At 40.1% G+C, this 25,524-nt stretch overlaps 1 protein-coding gene and 1 long non-coding RNA gene across 2 annotated transcripts; both read left to right on the plus strand.

The window, feature by feature from the left end:
- Nucleotides 1-9,649: 9,649 nt before the first annotated feature.
- LOC125373421 lies at nucleotides 9,650-11,481 on the plus strand. The gene is made up of 3 exons (XR_007218372.1): nucleotides 9,650-10,328; nucleotides 10,684-10,764; nucleotides 11,188-11,481. It is a non-coding gene; the product is annotated as an uncharacterized LOC125373421 (long non-coding RNA).
- A 7,612-nt stretch (nucleotides 11,482-19,093) lies between these two features.
- LOC124137201 (beta-porphyranase A-like) lies at nucleotides 19,094-24,428 on the plus strand. The gene is made up of 4 exons (XM_046503401.2): nucleotides 19,094-19,195; nucleotides 20,345-20,587; nucleotides 21,193-21,331; nucleotides 22,879-24,428. Exons 1-4 carry the CDS (start codon nucleotides 19,148-19,150, stop codon nucleotides 24,366-24,368), a joined length of 1,920 nt encoding a protein of 639 aa, XP_046359357.2. The 5' UTR covers nucleotides 19,094-19,147; the 3' UTR covers nucleotides 24,369-24,428.
- Nucleotides 24,429-25,524: the final 1,096 nt, after the last annotated feature.

A 25,524-nucleotide genomic window follows, 5' to 3' on the forward strand; every position in this document is an offset into this window, starting at 1 on the left:
CGACACCCTTGATACAGAAGAGTTTGAAGGGGATATTTCTATTCATTTATTGCTGAGGATACGTTCAGTGACATTTCACTGTCGCAAAGACACCCTGGAGGCAGAAGATTTTCCGTAGGGACATTTCGAGGCATTGATTGCTAAGAATACGTTCAGTGACACTTCACTGTCACGAAGACACCTTGGATGCAGAAGAATTCTCTGACATCTCGAGGCATCAATGGTCAAGATTATATTGAGTGGCACTTCATTGTTATGAAGACATATTCGAGATAGAAGAGTTTGAAGAGGATATTTCGATTCATTCATTGCTATGAATACATTCAGTGACACTTCACTGTCACGAAGACACCTTGGATTTAGAAGAATTCTATGACATCTCGAGGCATTAATTGTCAAGATTACATTGAATGGCACTTCATTACCACGAAGTTACCCTTGGGACAGAAGAGTTTGAAGGGGATGTTTCTATGCATTCATTGCTGAGGATACGTTCAGTGACATTTCACTGTCACAAAGACAACCTGAAGGAAGAAGAAATCCGTGGGGACATTTCGAGGCATTGATTCCTAAGAATACGTTCAGTGACACTTCACTGTCACAAAGACACCTTGGATGCAGAAGATTTCTCTGACATCTCCAGGCATTTATGGTGAAGATTATATTGAATGGCATTTCATTGCCACGAAGACACATTTGAGACAGAAGAGTTTGAAGAGGCTATTTCTATTCATTCATTGCTGAAGATACGTTCGATGACACTTCACTGTCAGGAAAACACCCTTGAGGCAGAAGAATTCCATGAGGACGTTTCGAGGCATTGATTGCTGAGAATACATTCCTTGACACTTCATTGTCACGTAGACACCTTGAATGCAGAAGAATTCTCTGACATCTCGAGGCGTTGATTGCCAGATAATATTGAGTGGCACTTCACTGTCACGACGACACCCTTGATACAGAAGAGTTTGAAGAGGATATTTCTATTCATTCATTGCTGAGGATACGTTCAGTGACATTTCACTGTCACGAAGACAACTTGGATTTAGAAGTATTCTCTGACATCTCGAGGCATTGATTGCAAGATTATATTGAGTGGCACTTCACTGTCACGAAGACACATTCGAGACAGAAGAGTTTGAAGAGGATATTTCGATTCATTCATTGCTATGAATACATTCAGTGACACTTCACAGTCACGAAGACACCTTGGATGCAGAAGGGTTCTATGACATCTCGAGGCGTTGATTGCCAGATAATATTGAGTGGCACTTCACTGTCACGAAGACACATTCTAGATAGAAGAGTTTGAAGAGGATATTTCGGTTCATTCATTGCTATGAATACATTCAGTGACACTTCACTGTCACGAAGACACCTTGGATGCAGAAGGGTTCTATGACATCTCGAGGCGTTGATTGCCAGATAATATTGAGTGGCACTTCACTGTCACGACGACACCCTTGATACAGAAGAGTTTGAAGGGGATATTTCTATTCATTCATTGCTGAGGATACGTTCAGTGACATTTCACTGTCGCAAAGACACCCTGGAGGCAGAAGATTTTCCGTAGGGACATTTCGAGGCATTGATTGCTAAGAATACGTTCAGTGACACTTCACTGTCACGAAGACACCTTGGATGCAGAAGAATTCTCTGACATCTCGAGGCATGAATGGTCAAGATTATATTGAGTGGCACTTCATTGTTATGAAGACATATTCGAGATAGAAGAGTTTGAAGAGGATATTTCGATTCATTCATTGCTATGAATACATTCAGTGACACTTCACTGTCACAAAGACACCTTGGATGCAGAAGATTTCTCTGACATCTCGAGGCATGAATGGTCAAGATTATTTTGAGTGGCACTTCATTGTCACGAAGACACCCTTGAGAGAGAAGAGTTTGAAGAGGATATTTCCATTCATTCATTTCTGAGGATACGTTCATTGACACTTCGCTGTCAGGAAAACACCCTGGAGGCAGAAGAATTCCATCAAGACATTTTGATTCATTGATTGCAAAGAATACATTCAGTGACACTTCACTGTCACGAAGACACCTTGGATGCAGAAGAGTTCCATGATATTTCCAGGCATTGATTGCCAGGAATATATTGAGTGGCACTTCATTCTCACGAAGACACCCTTGAGACAGAAGAGTTTGAAGAGGATCTTTCGAGGCATGTATTGCTAAAAATATATTCAGTGACACTTCACTGTCACAAAGACAACCTGGAGGCAGAAGGAATACCTGAGGACATTTCGATTCATTGATTCCTATGAATACATTCCTTTACACTTCACTGTCACGAAGACACCTTGGAATGCAGAAGAATTCTATGACATCTCGAGGCATTTATGGTGAAAATTATATTGAGTGGCACTTCATTGTCACGAAGACACCCTTGAGAGAGAAGAGTTTGAAGAAGATATTTCGATTCATTCATTGCTATGAATACATTCAGTGACACTTCACTGTCACGAAGTCACCTTGGATGTAGAAGAGTTCTATGACATCTCGAGGCATTGATTGTCATTATGACATTGAATGGCACTTCATTACCACGAAGATACCCTTGAGACAGAAGATATTGAAGGGGATATTTCTATGCATTCATTGCTGAGGATACGTTAAGTGACATTTCACTGTCACAAAGACAACCTGGAGGAAGAAGAAATCCGTGGGGACATTTCGAGGCATTGATTGCTAACTTTATATTGAATGGCACTTATCCGCCACGAAGACACCCTTGAGACAGAAGAGTTTGAAGAGGATATTTCCATTTATTCATTGCTGAGGATACGTTCAGTGACACTTCGCTTTCAGGAAAACACCCTGGAGGCAGAAGAATTCCATCAAGACATTTTGATTCATTGATTGCAAAGAATACATTCAGTGACACTTCACTGTCACGAAGACACCTTGGATGCAGAAGAGTTCCATGATATTTCCAGGCATTGATTGCCAAGAATATATTGAGTGGCACTTCACTGTCACAAAGACAACCTGGAGGCAGAAGAAATACCTGAGGACATTTCGATTCATTGATTGCTATGAATACATTCCTTTACACTTCACTGTCACGAAGACACATTGAATGCAGAAGAATTCTATGACATCTCGAGGCATTGATTGCCAAGATAATATTGAGTGGCACTTCACTGTCACGAAGACACCCTTGAGAGAAAAGGGTTTGAAGAGGATATTTCGATTCATTGATTACATACATTCAGTGACACTTCACTGTCACGAAGACGCCTTGGATGCAGAAGGGTTCTATGACATCTCGAGGCGTTGATTGCCAAGATAATAGTGAGTGGCACTTCACTGTCACGAAGACACCCTTGAGACAGAAGAGTTCTATTACATTCGATGAGGACATTTCGAGGCATTGATTGTCAAGATTACATTCAGTGACACTTCACTGTCACGAAGACACCTTGGATGCAGGAGAATTCTCTGACATCTCGAGGCATTGATTGCCAAGATTATATTGAGTGGCACTTCACTGTCACGAAGACACCCTTGAGAGAGAAGAGTTTGAAGAAGATATTTCGATTCATTCATTGCTATGAATACATTCAGTGACACTTCACTGTCACGAAGTCACCTTGGATGTAGAAGAGTTCTATGACATCTCGAGGTATTGATTGCCAACTTTATATTGAATGGCAATTCACTGCCACGAAGACTACCTTGAGACAAGAGTTTGAAGAGGATATTTCCATTCATTCATTTCTGAGGATACGTTCAGTGACACTTCCCTGTCAGGAAAACACCCTTGAGGCAGAAGAATTCCATCAAGACTTTTTGATTCATTGATTGCAAAGAATACATTCAGTGACACTTCACTGTCACAAAGACATCTTGGATGCAGAAGGGTTCTATGACATCTCGAGGCGTTGATTGCCAAGATAATATTGAGTGGCACTTCACTGTCACAAAGACACCCTTGAGACAGAAGAGTTCTATTACATTCGATGAGGACATTTCGAGTCATTGATTGTCAAGATGACATAGAGTGACACTTCACTGTCACAAAGACACCCTGGAGGCAAAAGAATTCCATGAGAACATTTCGAGACATTGATTGCTGAGAATACATTCCTTGACACTTCACTGTCACGTAGACACCTTGGATGCAGAAGAATTCTATGACATCTCGAGGCATCAATGGTCAAGATTATATTGAGTGGCACTTCATTGTCACGAAGACACCCTTGAGAGAGAAGAGTTTGAAGAGGATATTCCCATTCATTCATTGATATGAATACATTCAGTGACACTTCACTGTCAAGAAGACACCTTGCATGCAGAAGAGTTCAATGATATTTCCAGGCATTGATTGCCAAGAATATATTGAGTGGCACTTCATCATCACGAAGACACCCTTGAGACAGAAGAGTTTGAAGAGGATCTTTCAAGGGATGTATTGCTAAAAATATATTCAGTGACACTTCACTGTCACAAAGACAACCTGGAGGCAGAAAAAATACCTGAGGACATTTCGATTCATTGATTGCTATGAATACATTCCTTTACACTTCACTGTCACGAAGACACATTGAATGCAGAAGAATTCTATGACATCTCGAGGCATTGATTACCAAGATCATATTGAGTGGCACTTCACTGTCACGGAGACACCCTTGAGAGAGAAGGGTTTGAAGAGGATATTTCGATTCATTCATTGCTGAGGATACGTTCAGTGACACTTCACTGTCACAAAGACACCCTGGAGGCAGAAGAATTCCATGAGAACATTTCGAGACATTGATTGCTATGAATACATTCCTTGACACTTGACTGTCACGAAGACACCTTGGATCTAGAAGAAATCTCTGACATCTCGAGGCATTTATGGTGAAGATTATATTGAATGGCATTTCATTGCCACGAAGACACATTTGAGACAGAAGAGTTTGAAGAGGATATTTCTATTCGGTCATTGCTGAAAATACGTTCGGTGACAGTTCACTGTCAGGAAAAAAGCCTTGAGGCAGAAGAATTCCATGAGGACGTTTCGAGGCATTGATTGCTGAGAATACATTCCTTGACACTTCATTGTCACGTAGACACCTTGGATGCAGAAGAATTCTCTAACATTTCGAGGCACCAATGGTCAAGATTATATTGAGTGGCACTTAATTGTCACGAAGACACCCTTGAGAGAGAAGAGTTTGAAGAGGATATTTCGATTTATTCATTGCTATGAATACATTCAGTGCTATGAATACATTCAGTGACACTTCACTGTCACGAAGTCACCTTGGATGTAGAAGAGTTCTATGACATCTCGAGGTATTGATTGTTAACTTTATATTGAATGGCACTTCACTGCCACGAAGACACCTTGGATGCAGAAGGGTTCTATGACACCTCGAGGCGTTGATTGCCAGATAATATTGAGTGGCACTTCACTGTCACGAAGACACCCTTGAGACAGAAGAGTTCTATTACATTCGATGAGGACATTTCGAGGCATTGATTGTCAAGATGACATTCAGTGACACTTCACTGTCACGACGACACCTTGGATGCAGAAGAATTCTCTGACATCTCGAGGCATTTATGCTGAAGATTATATTGAGTGGCACTTGATTGTCACAAAGACACCCTTGATACAGAAGAGTTTGAAGGGGATATTTCTATTCATTCATTGCTGAGGATACGTTCAGTGACATTTCAATGTCACAAAGAGACCCTGGAAGCAGAAGATTTTCCGTAGGGACATTTCGAAGCATTGGTTACTAAGAATACGTTCAGTGACACTTCACTGTCACGAAAACACCTTGGATGCAGAAGAATTCTCTGACATCTCGAGGCATTAATGGTCAAGATTTTATTGAGTGGCACTTCATTGTTACGAAGACACCCTTGAGACATGAGATTAAAGTGGATATTACGAGGCATGTATTGCTATTAAAACATTCAGTTACACTTCACTCTCACGAAGCATCTTGGATGCAGAAGAGTTCCTTGAAATCTCGACGCATTGATTACAAAGATTATATTGAGTGGCACTTCACTGTTACGAAGACACCCTTGAGACAGAAGAGTTTGAAGAGGATATTTCTATTTTTTGATCGCTAAGGAAACGTTCCGTGGTACTTCATTTTCAGGAAGACACCCTGGAGGTACAAGAATTCCATGAGGACATTTCGAGGCATTGATTGCTAAGAATGCATACAGTGACACTTAAATATCACTTAAAGTCGCCATTGAAGGAGAAGAGTTGTAAAAGGAAATCTCGAGGCATTGATTGCCAAGAATACATTCCTTGACATTTTACTGTCACGATGACACCCTTTAGTCACAAGAGTTCCAAGAGGACATCTCGAGACATTGATTGCTGAGAATATTTTAAGTGTCACTTTGCTGTCACGACGACACCATGGAGGCTGAAAGGTGCCTAGGTATCTTCTCAAAAACATTGATGGCCAAGAGGATAGTCTGTAACAAATCACAAAAGAGACACAGACGAGTTGCAAGGAGACGTCTGGAGGCAATGGTTGCCAAGAGTCTGTTCAGCGGCAATTGACTGTCACGAAGAAACACAGGAAGCATTTGAGTGCCAACAAGACTTCTGGGGGCAGAAAATAACCAAGAAGACCCTCTATAGGAATATGTCTGCCAATAAGACATCCTTGAGGCAAAATGCATCACCAGGAGACTCTCCGGTACCAGGTTTCCCACCTTCCATGGTCACTAGTACCAAATAAGACCTCTGGAGACCTCTATCTAAGGGTCGGGTATGCTTCTGAGGCACGTTCGGTTCAGAGATTTAACACTGCACTAACCTGCACTAACCTGCACTAACCCGCATTAACAACCTGAGCTAAGGGGCATTACTTTATAGAAAGACACTTCCCAATTCTTTAGATTTAGGTTCAAAATCGGGGATTGTTTGGTTGTCAGAGGCAGTGTCGGCCTCTTTGTATCCGCCTGAAGCATGCCCGACCACTGGATAACGACGGTCACACACTGGAGGCAAAAGGGGGTCAAGATGACTTATGAATGCAGTGATGCTGCTAATAAGATATTCAGTGGACATTGACTGTCACGAAGGCACAATGGAGGCAGAAGAGATTGATTGCCAAGAAGATATTCAGTGACACTTCACTGTCAGGAAGACACCCTTGAGAGAGAAGAGTTTGAAGAGGATATTTCGAGGCATGGATTACCAAGATTATATTGAGTGGCACTTCATTGTCACGAAGACCACCTTGCGACAGATAAGTTTCAAGAGGATATTACGAGGCATGGATGGCTAAGAATATACTCCTTGACATTTCACTGCCACAAAGACACCTTGGATGCAGAAGAGTTCTATGACATCTCCATGCATTAATTGTGAAGATCATATTGAGTGGCACTTCACTGTCACGAAGACACACTTGAGACAGAAGAGTTTGAAGAGGATATTTCTATATATTGCTGAGGATACGACATTTGACTGTCACAAAGACACCTTGGAGGCAGAAGAATTCCATGAGGACATTTCGATTCTTTGATTGCTAAGAATACATGCAGTGACACTTCACTGTCACGAAGACACCCTTGGATGCAGAAGAATTCTCTGACATCTCGAGGCATAGATTGCCAAGATTATATTGAGTGGCACTTCATTGTCACGAAGACACCCTTGAGACAGAAGGCTTTCAAGAGGATATTTCTATTCATCGATTAAATACATTCAGTGACACTTCACTGTCACGAAGACACCTTGGATGCAGAAGGGTTCTGTGACATCTCGAGGCATTGATTGCCTAGATTATATTGAGTGGCACTTCATTGTCACGAAGGCACCCTTGAGAGAGAAGGGTTTGAAGAGGATATTTCGATTCATTGATTAAATACATTCATTGACACTTCACTGTCACGAAGACACCTTGGATGCAGAAGGGTTCTATGACATCCCGAGGCGTTGATTGCCAGATAATATTGAGTGGCACTTCACTGTCACGAAGACACCCTTGAGACAGAAGAGTTCTATTACATTCGATGAGGACATTTTGAGGCATTGATTGTCAAGGTTACATTCAGTTACACTTCACTGTCACGAAGACACCTTGGATGCAGAAGAATTCTCTGACATCTCGAGGCATTTAGGGTGAAGATTATATTGAGTGGCACTTGATTGTCACAAAGACACCCTTCAGACAGAAGAGTTTGAAGGGGATATGTCGAGGCATGTATTGCCAAGAATATATTCAGTGACACTTCACTGTCAGGAAGACACTCTGGAGACAGAAGAATTCCATGAGGACATTTCGATTCTTTGATTGCTATGAATACTTTCAGTAACTCTTCACTGTCACGAAGATACTTTGGATGCAGAAGGGTTCCATGATATTTCCAGGCATTGATTGCCAAGATTATATTGAGCGGCACTTCACTGTCAAGAAGACAGCCTTGAGACAGAAGAGTTTAAAGAGGATATTTCGAGGCATGTATTACTAAAAATATATTCAGTGACACTTCACTGTCAGGAAGACACCTTGAATGCAGAAGAGTTCTGTGACATCTCGAGGCATTGATTGCCAATATTACATTCGATGACACTTCACTGTCACGAAGACACCCTAGAGGCAGAAGAATTCCATAAGGGCATTTCGATTCATTGATTGCTAAGAAAACATTCAGTGACACTTCACTGTCACGAAGACACCTTGAATGCAGAAGAATTCTATGACATCTCGAGGCATTGATTGCCAAGATTACATTCGGTGACACTTCACTGTCACCAAGACACCCAGAGGCAGAAGAATTCCATGAGGACATTTCGATTCATTGATTGCTAAGAATACATGCAGTGACACTTCACTGTCACGAAAACACCTTGGATGCAGAAGAGTTCTATGACATCTCGAGGCATTGATTGCCAAGATTATATTGAGTGGCACTTCATTGTCACGAAGACCCCCTTGAGACAGAAGGCTTTCAAGAGGATATTTCTATTCATCGATTGCTAAGGATACGTTACGTGCCAACTTGGAGGCAGAAGAGTGGCATTTATCATGAGGAGGCAACGACAGGCAAGGATATATTCAGTGTCAATACAATGTCACGAAGACACCCTGGAAGCAGAAGAATTCCATCTCGAGGCATGGATTGCCAAGAATATATTGAGTGGCACTTTACTGTCAAAAAGACACCCCGCATTCAGAAGAGATTCATAAGAGGACATTTCGAGGCATTGATTGCTGAGGATATATTCTATGATACTTCTTCGTCACGAAGACACCCTGGAGCCAGAAGAGATCCATGAGGACATCTCGATGCATTGATTGCCAATATTTTTAAAATGGCACTTCCTGTCACGAAGACATCTTGGATGCAGAAGAGTTCTAAGAGGCCATTTCCAGGCATTGATTACTAAAAAAAATTAAATGACACTTCACTGTCATGAAGACACCCAGGTGGCAGAAGATTTCCATGAGGACAAATCGAGGCATTCATTGCCAAGAATATATTTTGCGTAACTTCACTTTCACGATGACACCGTGGAGACAGAAGAATTCCAATCGGCCGTTTTGAGGCGTTGATTACAAAGAATATTTTCAATGACACTTCGCTGTCATGAAGAGGTATGAAAGTTCCAAGAATGTTAATCTCGAAGCATTGATTGCTAAGTGATAATTCACTGTCACGAAATTATTCGAGACCTCTTGAGGAAATGATTGCCAGAAGATATTCAGTGTCACTGTCACGAGGGCACCCTGGAGGCAGAACAGTGCCTTTCACTTCAGTGTCTATTTCTGCAGGTATTTGTTAGGTCACATTGACCTATTTTCAATGAAAAGCATGAACAATATTTTCGTTGTGACATAGAATTCCATCATGACACTTCATATTGGGTTTTATATACTGGTTAACCCTTGAAAATATTGCAGTTGATATTGATAATGTCAAGGTCACGTGTTCTCAATAATAAAACTCGTTCAATGTAGTTACAATTAATTGAAATGACGAAGACCTACTATAAGGTCTAAATGACTAGGCAATCAAATGCAATTTTCCATAATCATCCCCCAAATGTTTTCACGTCGAAGGTCAGCATTCATGTTTGTTTGTTTGTTTGTTTTTGTTAAGTGTATTCTAGATTATCTGGACATAGCACTGAAAAACATTAAAATGACAAACCAATTAATTCCTAAGATCGATTGGTTGGCACGTCACTAGTTCAGCAATTATGATTTTACAACCAGTTCTCATCACCAGTTGTGGATGGACGACGTCCTGAGGGTGGCGCTTTGAAGTGATGAGGTTTTGAGTGACCTTCTATGAAGATTAAGGTCACTGGATTGGTCTGTCTTAAGGTACTTCTGCTCCTTTCTGTACTGAGGAAATAATGTGTGTGTATAACATGTTTGTAAGAGCTAACACCTATGTTTTTAACTAAAAATAATCAAACATGTGATTCTCTTAAATTGAGGTCAAGGTCATTACACCAAAAGTGCTTATAACTTTCTGTTTATGGTAGCTTGTGGAATAACACTTTCTGTTTTGAAGTTGTCTTCTTTCCAAACGGGAAATGATGTCATTTAACTGGAAGTGCCAACAACTTTCTTAGTCATGTTGATGCAGAACTGTTTTTAGGTTGTGATGCATTGAGCTTATGTTATGTTTGGCCTTTACTACAATTAAGTCAGTTTGTCTGTTTTCCCATTACAGAGGTGAAGTTATCAAACCAAGAGTGCTTACATTGACAGCTTGAGGAACAGGACTAATTTCTACTGCATTTGGCAACATGAGGTATCCGTGATGAATCTAAAACATGTATTGATGAGAGCATCTGTCACTTGAGTAGATGGACGTTAAAATGGGTCATGATACACGCTTGTTGTGGTAAAGTTTTCGCTATTCAAGAAAAAATATGTAGGGACTAGTTCTGTGTTGCATGTAATTTAATATATTTATTCATATATGTTTTACATGTTTGTCCTTGCATCTGTAGGTAGTTGTAGAATAGCATTACTGTTGTAAATATGTAAGCTTAGTGCCATAAGGTAGAAATGGATCGATGCTGTCAGTGCCATTCAAATTGATTAGCAGAGACAGATAGCATTAATTATGAGAAACAATACGCGCTGAAAATCAATGTTACGACAATACTAATTCTACATGTCACCAATTTGTAAGTGCTTACTTGTAACGTTGTCTTTCTTTTTCATTCAGTATGAATCACTTGATCCACCAAGACTTGAACGAGCTGTGGAGGACAAGTAGTTGGTACCTGACAAAGGCCACTGTGATGGGCATTACTTGCACCGGGTACCACCTGGAAAACTCGCAGTTGTGCCCCGAATGATTGTGCACCGTCCTCTAATCACTCGAACGTGATGCCACACTTACAACTACTGTGGGACTAGGTGGTTTCAATATCATACTTGTGAGGCTGACTTTCATTAACTATAGTGTCACGCCATTTTTCTGTATCAAACCATGTATAATAAAAGTATGAAAAATCCACCATTTGGTTTTCATTGTAGCTAATCGGGCATTTGAAGCCATGAGAGTATGAAATGATTTGTTGAAAATCTTGATATGATTCCCTAGTCTATCAGGCCAAATGATTTTCTCTTACTGCAAAATATATTGATTGACTACAGAGCCTAATGTTTCAACACCAACATGTTGTTTACTACAAAAATGACTGCTGAGCGATATTTTGAAGTACATAATACAAAGTGGTAAATAATAAATGGCTGGCAGAAATTTCTGGAGGAATAAAAGAGATTCTTCCAGAAATTTCTGCAGTACAAAACAAATCAGTCAGAATTTTCTTCAGAAATGCATTTAAGCTCATTTGAGGAACATAAACTTTCCAATGTTCCTGTGTGTTCCAGTAGGCTCGATCCCTTTATGGTCATGTTCGGACTGCTGACCATTCCAAAGTTGTATCGCCTCTCCTTCATGTAAGTTATATCCCAGCGTGTTACATGTAGGTTCATGCGGAGGAAACGTCTGAAGCGGTACAGAACGTAGGAGAACCCAAATGTCAATAAAATGATAAAATATAAAACCTAGCAAATTCGAAAATTAGGCTACCAAAAATACAGTGCTCTCGCTGTCAGTAGACAATGCATTTGTTTAAAAACAACAGACAAACATTAGACCACATTCTACACCTAGAACAAGACATTAGGACTGCGCAATCAATGAAACAATACACCCTGACCATCTTTATAGATTTCAGCAAAGCTTTCGACATGGTTTGGCATAACGGCCTCCTTAAAAAACTCGAAAATAATCATATCAATGGGAGAATACTAAACTTCATTCACTCTTTCCTGACAGACAGACACATCACCGTTAAATCCCATCAAACCCTATCCGACACACACCCCATTGAAAACGGTACTCTGCAAGGAAGCATCTCATCGCCAACACTATTCAATTTTATGATAAATGACATCTTCTCAGATTCCAAAAATAAAGAAAAAAATACCTTCGCAGATGACGTTTCCCTTTGGACCTCCTCGGCCTCAATCAATTTATTAAAAACCAGAATGCAATCTGCTTTAAACAATATCAAAAAAGGGCTTCCAACTGGGGATTCCAAATCAACACCAAAAAGACCATTGGCATGCTCATGAAAAAACAATATATGCAAAATTACACACCCAAACTTCACTTAATGACAAAGAAATTACATACCAAAAAGAAGCTAAGTTCCTAGGGGTTACATTTCCACCGACACCTTACATGGGGCCCCCATATATCAAAATTGGTCAACTCTTGTGAAAAGGATTTAAACTTAATGAGAGCTATTAAAGGTAACAATTGGGGGTCTGACAAACAAACCCTCCTCAACATCTACAAAACACTTATTCAATCCAAAATCGACTGCGCCGCTCCGGTCCTAAGCGGCATTTCAACTACTAACTACAACAAAATAAAATCAATTCAAATATAAGGCCCTCAAAATAGCTACCGGCACCAGGACTGGTACCTCACACCACGCCATACTCATGACCAACACTATCTCCATTACACACAGAATACAACAGACAATCCTCAACTACTGGGCTGGGGCACAACACAATCCAATCTTTAAAATACACAAACAAAAATATAACAACATTAACAAACAAACGGCATTCAAATTCAATAAATCCCCTGACCAAGCCCCATACATGACCCACCTACACAAGCTAATACACACCCACAATCTAGGCAATATATCACACACACACCCCTCCCTACAATACATAGCCGACCTCCCACCCCCCCTAGTTGACACAACGCTCCACGAACTTTTCATACAAAGCCCCGGCACCCCAACTGCAAAAAAAGGCCGAAGCAACCCTTAGACACCTCCACAATAACTGGCCGACACACACTTACATTTACACCGACGCATCCCAAACCAATGGAAAAACAGGACTAGGAATACACATAGACCAACAACCCCCCCCCCCCCCCCGTCACTTTCACTATAAAAACTTCACTAACAATAACACAGGGGAACTATTAGCCATATCCTTACAGCAATACACGCTATCAAAACAAAACTTTCTAATAATATCAGACTCACTTATCAGACTCACTAACATCAACAACATTATTACCCTCAGCAACCAACTTAACAACAACAACAAACAAATCAGTCTACTCTGGGCCCCGGGACACACAAATATACCAGGCAATAACACAGCACACATCGCAGCCAATATAGCCACCCAACAGCCCTCATTAGAAATCTATTTCCATACCTCCAAAGCGGAGATCAAGAACAAATTTAAAAAGTCTATAAAACTTCAAAACTACAACAATATAATCCAAAACACTAACTCGCAATGGCTCAAAACACTTTTTACGCAATACAATCTCAAATGTCGCAACTATAACAGCTCTAACCATTTGGACAATATTATATCAAGAATCATCAGCGGAAATACCAACCTCAACCACAATCTACACAAACAAGGCAGACACCCGGACGGGAAATATACATATTGTAATCAACCAGAAGACTTATATCATATTTTTAACAGCTGTCCTTTCTATAACACCCTTCACTCCGAACTTTATCACGCTATCCCTCCTAACTATAAACAAAACCTCCCACTACTTTTCAACCCTTCCAACCCTATCTACATCTTCAATGCATAACGCAATTCATCATCAAAGCCGACCTTATAGACCGAATTTAGAACCTCCCAAACAAATCTATACAACATAACTATGCCCTAGTAAACAAACACCCCAACTTTCGGATCGGGATCGAAATTTCCAACACGAGTCGCCCTCTCCGACGTCCGTGCCTATAACCCCAGTTAACCATACACTAACTCAATAGAGTCGTTAAGCCAGCCGGCGCCAACAACAAGCCCACACCGCACGCCACCAAACCACGTCAAGATTGTTGTATTTTCTACCCATGACCAACTCCAAGCTTTGCAGTCTGCAGACACTGTATACATGGACGGAACATTTACATCTTGCCCAGATCTGTGGAACCAGGTATACATCATACATGCAGGAAGTCGTTCCTGTATGTGCCCACTTGTCTTCGCCCTCCTGCCTGACAGACAGACCACAACTTACGCCAGACTGTTCAGCCGACTCAAAACAGAAGTCCAACAGAGATTCAACCGTCCCCTCGCTCCTGCCACTGTCCAGACGGATTTTGAGAAGGCTGCCATTCGTGCCGTCAACACAGAGTTCCCGAATGCCGACGTCAAAGGTTGTTTTTTTCATTATTGTCGGGCGATCTGGCGGAAGACACAGGATCTTGGATTAGCAGTACAGTACAAGGAAGGTCCTGGATCAGAAGAGCTGCTGGACTTGCCCTCCTGCCCTTGCGTGATGTCCAGGACACCTGGTTGGATGCTAAGCAGGCAACTCCACCAGTTCCGAGAACTGAAGACTTTAATGACTATATGGTCATCAACTATATGGTCATCAATTGACGATGATGCTCGGTTTCCAATACCTCTCTTGAATCACCACTCTCTTGAATCATCACAGCGGGCCCTCGCACCAACAACAATCTTGAGGGATTTCACCATGGCCTTAACAGAACCTTACCCCACCGCCACCCGAATATCTACCGATTTGTAGAAGTGATTAAGAAGACTGAGTGTGCAGACAGGACAAAAACAGTTAGACTTTGGTGCCGCCCCACCAAGTTCCTTGATGCTGTTGGTCATCTTCTCAAACTTGGTTAAGAGACTTGAAATATAGTAGTTTTAGTGCTGTATGTGACAGAGTGAGGCCAGTTGTGACATTAAATTAGTGTGTGTACTATTTATTTATACCATGCTATACATAAGTTAATTATAAGTTGCCATTTTTTAAACATTTTTTCATAAGATGAAAGAAATGATGGTGCAGAAAAAAGACTAGCAATTAACATTATAACCGTGATGCAAATGCGTTACTTAATACAGTCCACAAATAACAATATATAGGGCGCCTTTTTACTATTTATTCGTTATATGATATCAATAATTCACTTATGGATACTAAAGAATGAATTTATATCACACATTTGATTGTGTTTTATCATGAAATGTTTATTAATATGGAAAATCGGTTTTTCGATATCAATAACTGAATTCATTATCAAATGATGTACTTTATCATCTAAAAAATAAAATATGGTATTGTATCTATAGCCTTCGTCTCCGTGAACTTTATGCCCATTTTTTAATAATTCGTGAAGATAGGTACAGTTTCGTAACATTTGCATATATAGTCATATTCAGATGATGTCTCATTGTAGTTTAATGCGATTTGAATATTATAATTTACTATCGTACTTACTTATTGTTTTAAATGAGACGTTTAAATTTAGATGTCACCACAAATTACAATTATTGCTTGTACGTTCACCACAATTGACAAATACTCTAAAATCTTTGACTAGTAAACGTTGAAAAATATAATAATGTAAATGCCAAAATGATGTATCCAGGATCAAGTAGAAGATATATGGACAGCAGCGCTGGAAATTTATTCAACAGGCCCGTGAAAACAACACTGCTTTAGCTCAATGTTTACCACTCCTGGCGACCATTGTGCGACGGCCATCTTACACACAACCCCGTGCTCACGTCTACAGGTCTCTTCCTGTGGTACGGTAATTAGTATAGCCCTCTCCCTCAAGTGTATCCTCCAGGATATATTCTACTCTCATTAATTAAATGCTGCCCTTTCCCAGCGTCACGGCTATGGAGCTGAGACGAAGAGGCCCAACCATCATAAAGTAATTAGGGTCCAATAAAAACAATGCCCCACCAAACCTCATAAACATGATCACTGAAAGTCGTACTACAGACGCTTAATGTCAAATCACAAAAAAGCATTTGAATAGCAATAACATGTAACATGATCATGTATTCTCTTAACACCATCGCAAGACACCATGTAATCACATCTAAAAATGAAACATCAGCAAGTACATATAATAAAATGTGCATTAACATTTTTCGTCAGGAAATCAAAAAGTCATCTCCTTGTTACCACGTCCAGGTTCAGGTAGACATGCCCGTGGTATTGGTCAAAAGTTTGTTCCCCCTCTAATGAGTGTGACACGCGTTGCACACGGGTATCACACGTGTGGCGTACGGGTTCCACACGGGTGACCAACGGGGTGAACACGGGTTGCGTAACGCGTTGCCCATGCGTGTAAGGGGAATGAACTTCTAGGCAGTAGTGTAGGTGCAATGGAAACAAAATATGGCTTCAGAGATAAATGGTTTGTGCAACAAGAGGAAGGGCTGTTGGTTGAATACTCGGCAACATTTCACCATTCTAACCTTGCGTTGAAGGAAAAAATAGCATAACAAGGTCAAGCAGGCTCAAACCGTCCACTGTATAATTTTGGCCCTCTTGACATGTGTGTCTGGCTAGAGAGGTACAATAATACTAAAGTGATAAGCATTCCCTTCATCAGTTCCGGGTTTGGACAACACATTCCTAATGAAGTACAGAAACAGAAACATATGAATGCCTGTAGTTACATGTACGTTACAAACAAAGTTAGAAGCACTTCCGGTTCAGTAACGTCTCTTCCGGTTCGGGAAAAGACATGCCCAATTCAGTAACAATTTCTTACAAAAATTCCCCTGCTTTCAGATTGCATAAAAACAAAGATTTAAACCCTTCCGGTTCAGTAAAATCACTTTCAGTTCGGGAAAGCACATGTCCAATGCAGTGCACCTTTCAAACAGATTTCCTTTGCTTCTAAATAGCTTGATAACAAAGTTGTAGGCACTTCAAATTTAACATCATGCACATCCGGTTTATATAAATGTATGCCCAATACAACTTTCAAACAGAAAGTCCCATTCCCCTAACTAATAAGGACTTCCGTTATAATGACGTTACTCTCGGTTTCGGGAAAATACATGCGAAATGCAGTACAAGAATGTAATGCAATTTTTTCTGCAACCTCCATAAGAAAGTTATAAGCTCTTTAGTTTTACGTTTCGTTCAATGCAATATACAAAGGGGAAAATGAAATCAGTGTTTCAGTTTCAAAGCCTCCTTAACGGGTCTCGAATATGTGACGGAAATCACCAGGAATATTGTGACAACTTATTCGGAACTGATGTAGAGTAGAAGATACGACACTGCTTGGACTTGAGTTCTGAGTTTACATAGAACTGTAGAAAATGTTACTTTAAATGCACTCATGAGCTCCTCGAGTGGTTTAAGTGTTGAATACATAATATATATAATATAATCCTAATGATTTATTATATCCTGGAAATATTGTGTGTGAAGGTATTTTGAATTTGAATCGTATAAACTTTTTTGTAATCATAATACATCTTCTAATCACTTGTTTGTTACAACATGCAAATTGATACCAATACAGACAGATATTGTTGTAATAAATCTACGGCATGTGAATGTATATGAATCGATGATGAGAACATTTAGTTTAGTAGACTGAATAGGTTCCGTCTCTGAAGAGCATCGTGACCGAACCTATCGACAACTCTAAATGACATGAACCCTAAAAATAATGCAGTGATAAGCTTTTCTAGACATGGACAAGGAACCGTGCATTTTGTGGATGTTCAATTTCTTTGTTATCACCACACTTACATAACAGCGCCATTCTTTATCATGTACATTTTTGAATGTCAAGTTCCAATTATTTTAACTATAAAGACACATCACTTCAACTTTTCATGAAGATATATTAAATTCCAGAGACAATGAAATGCACACTGGTCCACCTATGATGATGGTCAGAGGAAACTTGATGGATCGGGTGGTCAGGGTCGGGGACTTGGCTGATGGCTTGTAAACGTACCCTTGCAGCGGGATCGTTGCTCATAATATCAATGACTGGATTGTTCATATTCGATTATTTACAGGCTGCGTCATGAAATGGTGGATGGTCTTTTTCGCCTTGAGCTGATAATACACAATAGACATGCTATAAACCAAGTCACCGAGCTGTCAAACATAATAATAAGGTGTCAACACTAAGTACCGTAAATCATTACATTTAAGTTGTATTGAAATGGACACTGGTCTTTCTCGCCTTGAGCTGATAATACACAATAGACATGCTATCAACCAAGTCACCGAGCTGTCAAACTTAATAATAAGGCGTCAACAGTAAGTACCGTAAGTCATTACATTTAAGTTGTATTGAAATGGACACTGGTCTTTCTCCCCTTTAGCTGATAATACATCATAGACACACTATCAACCAAGCCACCGAGCTGTCAAACAAAATAATAAGGCGACAGTGACAGGTTGAACAAACACAATGGCCTCGGTGGTTAGGGGTTGCCCACATTTCCTTTGTCGCCTCCTATGCGTTTTTTCCTTAGCAAGCGTTTGGATCATCGAGCAAATAACACATATGAGAATTACAGTAATGGTTGTTTGTGGTCCGGGTAGGTATTTTGCAGTATCGTTGACTTCCATGTGACAGAGAAATTATTATAAATCAAGACTTTGTGATACAATGTTAATGTATTAGTGTGATATACTTATCCTTTGCATAACGTCTCGAGTGACAGGGCGACATGCATTTATCTCAAGGCTATCCTGTCACCTGATCATGACCAACTACGCATGTTCTTATCATATGCAAACGTTTATAGAACGGCAGTGTCAGGGTCACCAATAATTTCCATAAAATCTAACCACATCTTACCGCATGGAGTCCAGCTCGTTCTGTACAGACCAGTCGAACTTGGGCCGTCTTGTGAGTATGCCTTTTTAGGTTACATTCATGCCAGAGTGAATGATGTATGTCCAGGACTACTGGTTTAATAAACTTTGGCGGGATATGGGGTTGGGTTGAAGAGGGATTTTTTTTGTATGTTTCCTATATATACACACATTACTGTCAACACAAATTTGATAACAGCAGCTGCGTTAATTCCATGGCACCAGCAGCAAGTCATGCACAGGTTAGTTAGTCAGAGAATGGCCGGTCGGTCACTGGTGTCTGGCTTTGTGAATGAGGTGCGGGATACTGCAGGCTGGCGATGCAAGAAACGTAATGTGACACGTGCCGGTCTGACAGTGATTCGCTTTAGAGTAAAAAGTAGAATGCAGCGGCTGGGCAGGTTAGGAATACTGATTTAAATGGATTTGGATGTCTGTCTTTCAAACACTGCAGTCCAACTTTGGGTCCCAAACACTTTTATTCGTTATACAAAAAATACAGCTGCGCAATGATAATCGGACCGCAATGCCCATGGAGCATCTTCGAAGCGTTAGTCATCCAACCTGCCTGTCCGAAGCCCCGATCAAGTCTCTCTCACATCATTTGTGTAATACATTATTATTGTAGAGGTAAGGTATTGTATAATATAACAAAGAATCGACATCTCTTTTTAATTAAAAAGTACCAAAATGTTCAAATGGCGCCAACTACACGTGGTATAAATGGATATAATCAATGTATTTTGTGTATGCTGTAAGGGACCAGTGTCCAACGTCAAATGATTAACATCTCAGCTCATCTCAATATTAAACAGATCAGTGGAAACACTTACAACCACAGTGTCACTTACTTGATATGCACATATTTTTTACTGTATGCATCATGCTGACTTGAATGATATTATACCACATATATCTATGTTAAGAGTCCGTTTTATTGTTAATAGTAAATATGTTTCGAAAATAAAATGAAACCAGGTACCGCAAGCTGGCGATATATATAAGGTAATATGAAGCGCGGCGATCTGACAGTGAGTCGAGGCGGTGGGGTAGCCTAGTGGTCTAAGCGTTCAATTTTAAGAGCCCGTTTTATTGTTAACAGTAAATAAGTTTCGAAAGTAAAATAAAACCAGGTAGCTGAATTGTAAACAAAAGAAATCATTGAATGGGATATTTGTTTCAGAAAATGAAATGGACACAGGTCTTTTTCACTTTGAGTCTGACAGTAGGCGGTGTATACACTGACACTACTGTCACCATCCACCCTCAATGGCTGGCACAGGGAGGAAGCGCTCACTATGATAGTAATAGATGGAACAAGCACAATAACCTGGATCAAGCATTCCTCATTCCAAAATGTCGGAGCATTCGGACTGATAGTGGACGCTGGAGTGACAGAGATTATAACGGTCGTCTCTTCCTAGATGTGAGATCTACTTATGAATAATGCAAAATATTACTTCCAAATGAAAACTGTCACTAGTATTGTTCAATGAAATACTTGACACCATCAAATTGAAAAACCATTTATGGTGATAACGTAATGGTATATATTCATTAAAACAAACATTCGACATACGTTGAGAAGCTCTGCTATTTAGATTAAACTCAGATTCATCAATATTAGAAAAAAAATTAATTTAAGTCTTAGAATTTCTCCACAACCTGTTATGAAAAAGATATTGTAAGTTTTTCAGGCACGTGTTGCCATATCTGTCTAGTGAACTGACAAGAATGGCGAAGGGAGAATAACAGGTCAAATATTGCCTAACAGGTTACAACAGAAATGAAAAAAAATATCTAAAATGAGAAAATATTGAATTTAAAACTGTTCGTAATTAATTTCAAAACTTTGATGGTGTATTCTTTACTATTGACAATAACAACGAATATATCACTTCTTGGTGCCATATTATGGCAGCTATTCAGAATGACAGTAAATGTCCGTGCAAATATGCATTGGTAAATGTTCACAACATGGCACGAAAGTGGAATACACTTTTACTAATATAATAAGCATATTGGTTGTAGTGGCCAGAGGACCCAAACCGTAGTGGCTACCCTGACCCCAACCATCTGAAGAACGTCACCAAACAGAAGGAACTGTTCTCCGCGTACATTGAGAACATCAACAGTGGTTATGAGAACGACATGATCATGATGGCGGAAGGTAAGATTGTTCGATATGATGGCACTGTAGCCATGGCGGAACCCAACATAAGCGGATAAGGCCAAAACAAACCAATATAATGTTTACATCACCACCGTGTTATTCTGTTTGTTCGCTGGAAATTTGGTAGCAGACATCACTTGGGTAATCGTGAATACCATATTTGGGCCAGCATATTGATTGTCTATTGATTCCCATTGTTGGTTCATCGTCACTTGGTATGCAGAAGCCACGTAGTGAACCAACGTCCATTAAACCGAAATATCCTACTGCGAACTAGAACTTGCCTCATGTTAGACATTTTGTTTACTGTTTGTTTGTTATGTAACGTCGCTACATGACAGTGGTCTGTAAACAATAGGTACTATATATGGAAATACAATGTTAAAGAAAAATTGCACTGTAAATAAAAAACTTTCGCCGAAAGTGTATACGTATCGCAGATATTGAAGACTAGGATAAGAAAAGTGTAAGATGCATAAGTATTACTTTCTGCCCCGCGGAGATTCTGGGTAAGAATTGGTCCCCAACAATCTGTGTAAGGATCAGATTGTCAAGCTCTGTTGATAGCATGTCACTCTATCTCGACGGCGTAGATCGCTGCACAACTATTTGTTTAGGTACAACAAAACGAAATATATTAACATTCTATGCCCAAGCATGTATTTTGTTATTCTTTAAAAGATAAATCACTTGTTCAAAATTATATTTCTGTCCGAAACATTTTTTATTCATTTTCTCACAGAATTCAGGAACAATGACAGAACATCGGTTGTGGTGCAGTAATGTCAGGAAATGTCACCCTATCTTGGATGTCACAGATATCACATCAAGTCTCATTCATTCATGTATCAACCCATCTGTATAAAAAATTAATGCAGAAACTCACTAATGGTATCAGCTCTACAAGAGTTAAATACAATTCATATTACGAGCGGACAAAAACAATCAATTTTACAAACCCTTTTTATAGCCTTATGAAGCCACCTTGCATTAAGTGAGTGAGCTGGGTTTAACGCCGCTTTTAACAGTATTCCAGCTATATCGCGGCGTGTCAGCATAATATGGGAGGAAAGCCCGAAGTGATGCAGGTCTCAGACTTTTACCACTTCGATGAAACCAACGAGCACGGATATGGTCCTGGCAAACCTAGAAACATAATCGGGGCGAACCGGGATTCGAACCCACAATGATAGGTTTCTGTCGTACCCAATGGACGCAACTCCTCATAGCGAATCGCGGCGCCTCAGAAGACTGAGCTACCAGTGCCCCCCTACTTATATATAACACAAAACTGATATCATTGGTTTAATGTGTGTCCTGATAAACAAAATGAAAGCCAACCTGCTTTAAAAAAAGGACTAAGATGACCATGACCTTGAACATGGTATTTAATTCATTCCTACACCAGTCATTTTTTTATTACATCATTATTTTATTTTAAATTTAAATTTTAATCATTCATATGTTTTCAAACTGTTTCATTTCAATTCATTTTTGCCAGAACATGTATTTGTTTAACAGTTTTACTCTTATGCTGTTGACAGCTCTGTTTTACCCGAGTTGGATAGACACGTCTGAACACGATGGTCATTTCCCAAACAATGTCGATGCTGCTGCAGAGTTCATGATGTTGATGGTGCAAGGAGTGTATGACTACACCAAAGGACAGATGGTTCCACCCTACTTTGAGCCCATAAATGAACCGGATGGTAAATGGCATATCCTGAATTTCACGACTATCAACATCTTTCACAAATTAGTTGCAGAGAAACTCCATGCCAGATTTAACATCAAAGTTGCTGGTCCTACACTAACCGAAGAAACTGGACATTCAGATGTAAACGACTTTTTGTATTGGCACAAAGTAGCAAATTTCATGGACGTCACTTTAGGCTATATTGACGTATTTTCTTTTCATGCGTACAACACACTGGTTGCTTCGGGGAAATCTCACAATTTTACTGGAATAAATGAAGCACGTCTGATAGCATTTGTCGACCTGGTTGAAAACTATGCTTTTCAGAAGACCGGCAAGATTATCCCCCTTGTTATCAGTGAATATGGTCGCGGCGGCATCATAGGACGTGATAAATTTGCTCCATCGCCTATAGTGGACTTTTCAACAATATACCAAGCCAATGCACACAGATTTACCCAACTAGGTCTCAGGGAATATATTGACAGAGCAGTGGTGTTTCTTTTAGCAAATGAAGAATGGCCAGGACGTTATAGTCTCAACTATTCACTTTTTACACTTCAAGGAAACGCCACACGTATTGTCGACGTCTACGAGTTTTGGTATAAATTCACGTCAGACTTCTCCTTCTTAAGAACAACCAGCCAATATGATGGAGCGGAACGAACGGTGTCGCCGTTGGCAATGTCCAGTCCATTGATTAACGAAACCGTCATTCTCTTGCATAGCTATTCTCGGATGGCACAGGCGGTCAAGTTAGTTTTTCAAAAGAACTGGATCACACCAACCACTGGAGAAGCTACTTGTATCACACTCAAAGACGACTGGTTCCCAGTCATCACCTTCAATGAACCCATCAACATCCAGAAAACTCAAGGAGTGGTTGAACTTCCTCCTGAAGCAACGTGTCAGTTTACATTCAAGATCCCTTCCAACAAACTGCCTTCAGTCACTCTCAACGAAACCACATTCTACGGCGTTGATATGCTTTTACCAATCAAGGGCAACGTCACTGTGACAGCAATAAATCTACCAAGTAGCCAATTTTACAGTGCAAGACTGAGAGTTTCAACCAGTTGGCCGATCAATGAAACAAACAGTGTATCACATCTTACCTTTAACCTCCATCCCCTGGACTCTTTCTTTAAGCTGTATGATTCCGACAAGTTTACCAGCACCACCTATTGGCAAGTTTGGGAGTTTGTAGTCCCTACCTCACTGTTTGCCACCGGGCCTAACCTGGTACAGGTTCACTTCTCCAAAAACATGACAGCGGGATATGTTTCTTCAGTAGCTCTTGTCGCAGCCAAGCTTGTCCCATCTGATTTGAAATCATGATAATGATAATAATTCTGACAAATTTCTCAAACTTTGATAATTAAACATATTCCACCAATGTGTCTAATGTCAGTTTTGATATATTCTTCTCAGGTCATCAGACACGCAAGCACGCACGCACGCACGCTCACACGCACGCACGCACGCACGCACGTGGTCTGGTGTTTCTGGTCTGATCCATTCTATATACAGAACACCGTCCTGTAGGTGGACTATATCTGAGTCTGGTTTTTAACAACAAACGATGTTTTCAGAAAGTTTTGAAAGATACGTGAAGCTGATAACTGACTCCGAAAATAAACCGCCCAGTATATAAGCAACGCATGAACATAATTTGGTTCTATGTCGGACACAAAATCATAAGAATTACGATGAACAGTCAAACAGTTATCAAATGAGCAAACTCACAGTTACCGTGTGAGCAACCCTGGTAAGATGCAGTTCTTATGAAGCACAGGTATAAAAAAAACACTTTTGAGTACTTGATTCAGTATCGAAAAGTTCATCAGTATGTATGACGTGCATGTAACGGTCAGGATTTACCAGTCGGTTTTATAGTGCTATCAAACTGTGGTACCACAACACAGTTTTAAATGTATCCCGAGCTCAGACACAATATACAGACTCTGATCCGACCGCTTCTTGTTATAACCTCTCAATGCCGAGCACTACAGAGAGAGAAACAACAAGTCGCATCTGTTAACGTCTTTTGGTATGTCGCGTCCAGGAGATCGAACCACCGACCTTCTGCTCTCCGGATCTCTGGCCTGTTTGGTTACAAACCTTATAACAACAACTAACCACCAGAAATGTTATATGCAGCAACCACGTGGTATGAAGAATAACATACAATACATTATTTTTGAAGATTGAGACCTTTGACTTTCACGTTCCATCATTTATATCTCACCTGACGGAAAGTCAAGTATACTATCTGGAGCTGAAAATTTGTATGAGCGATCCCAGCTAGGGTATCTCTGAAAAGCGTAAACAAAATCCGATCCGATTATAAACCTTTGTGCCAACCAGTTAAACATTTCTGCACGTATCTTTATGGAATTGGATATGAAGGAAGTAAATGGTAGGCAAAAATAAAGTCTATGAACCTGAAACTGTGCCAAAATGATACCAGCAGTTGTTTCAAAAAAGTGTTTAC

Source organism: Haliotis rufescens, unplaced genomic scaffold (assembly GCF_023055435.1).
Source record: "Haliotis rufescens isolate VD_foot unplaced genomic scaffold, xgHalRufe1.0.p SCAF_5, whole genome shotgun sequence".
Classification (NCBI taxonomy): Eukaryota; Metazoa; Mollusca; class Gastropoda; order Lepetellida; family Haliotidae; genus Haliotis; species Haliotis rufescens.

Excerpts from the sequence above, each read along its gene's own strand:
- LOC124137201 (XM_046503401.2), top strand. The coding sequence starts at position 19,148 with ATGGAGTCCAGCTCGTTCTGTACAGACCAGTCGAACTTGGGCCGTCTT. Across the intron at positions 20,588-21,192 it reads ACGGTCGTCTCTTCCTAGAT|TGGCCAGAGGACCCAAACCG; the intron begins GTGAGATCTACT and ends TATTGGTTGTAG. Across the intron at positions 21,332-22,878 it reads CATGATCATGATGGCGGAAG|CTCTGTTTTACCCGAGTTGG; the intron begins GTAAGATTGTTC and ends TGCTGTTGACAG.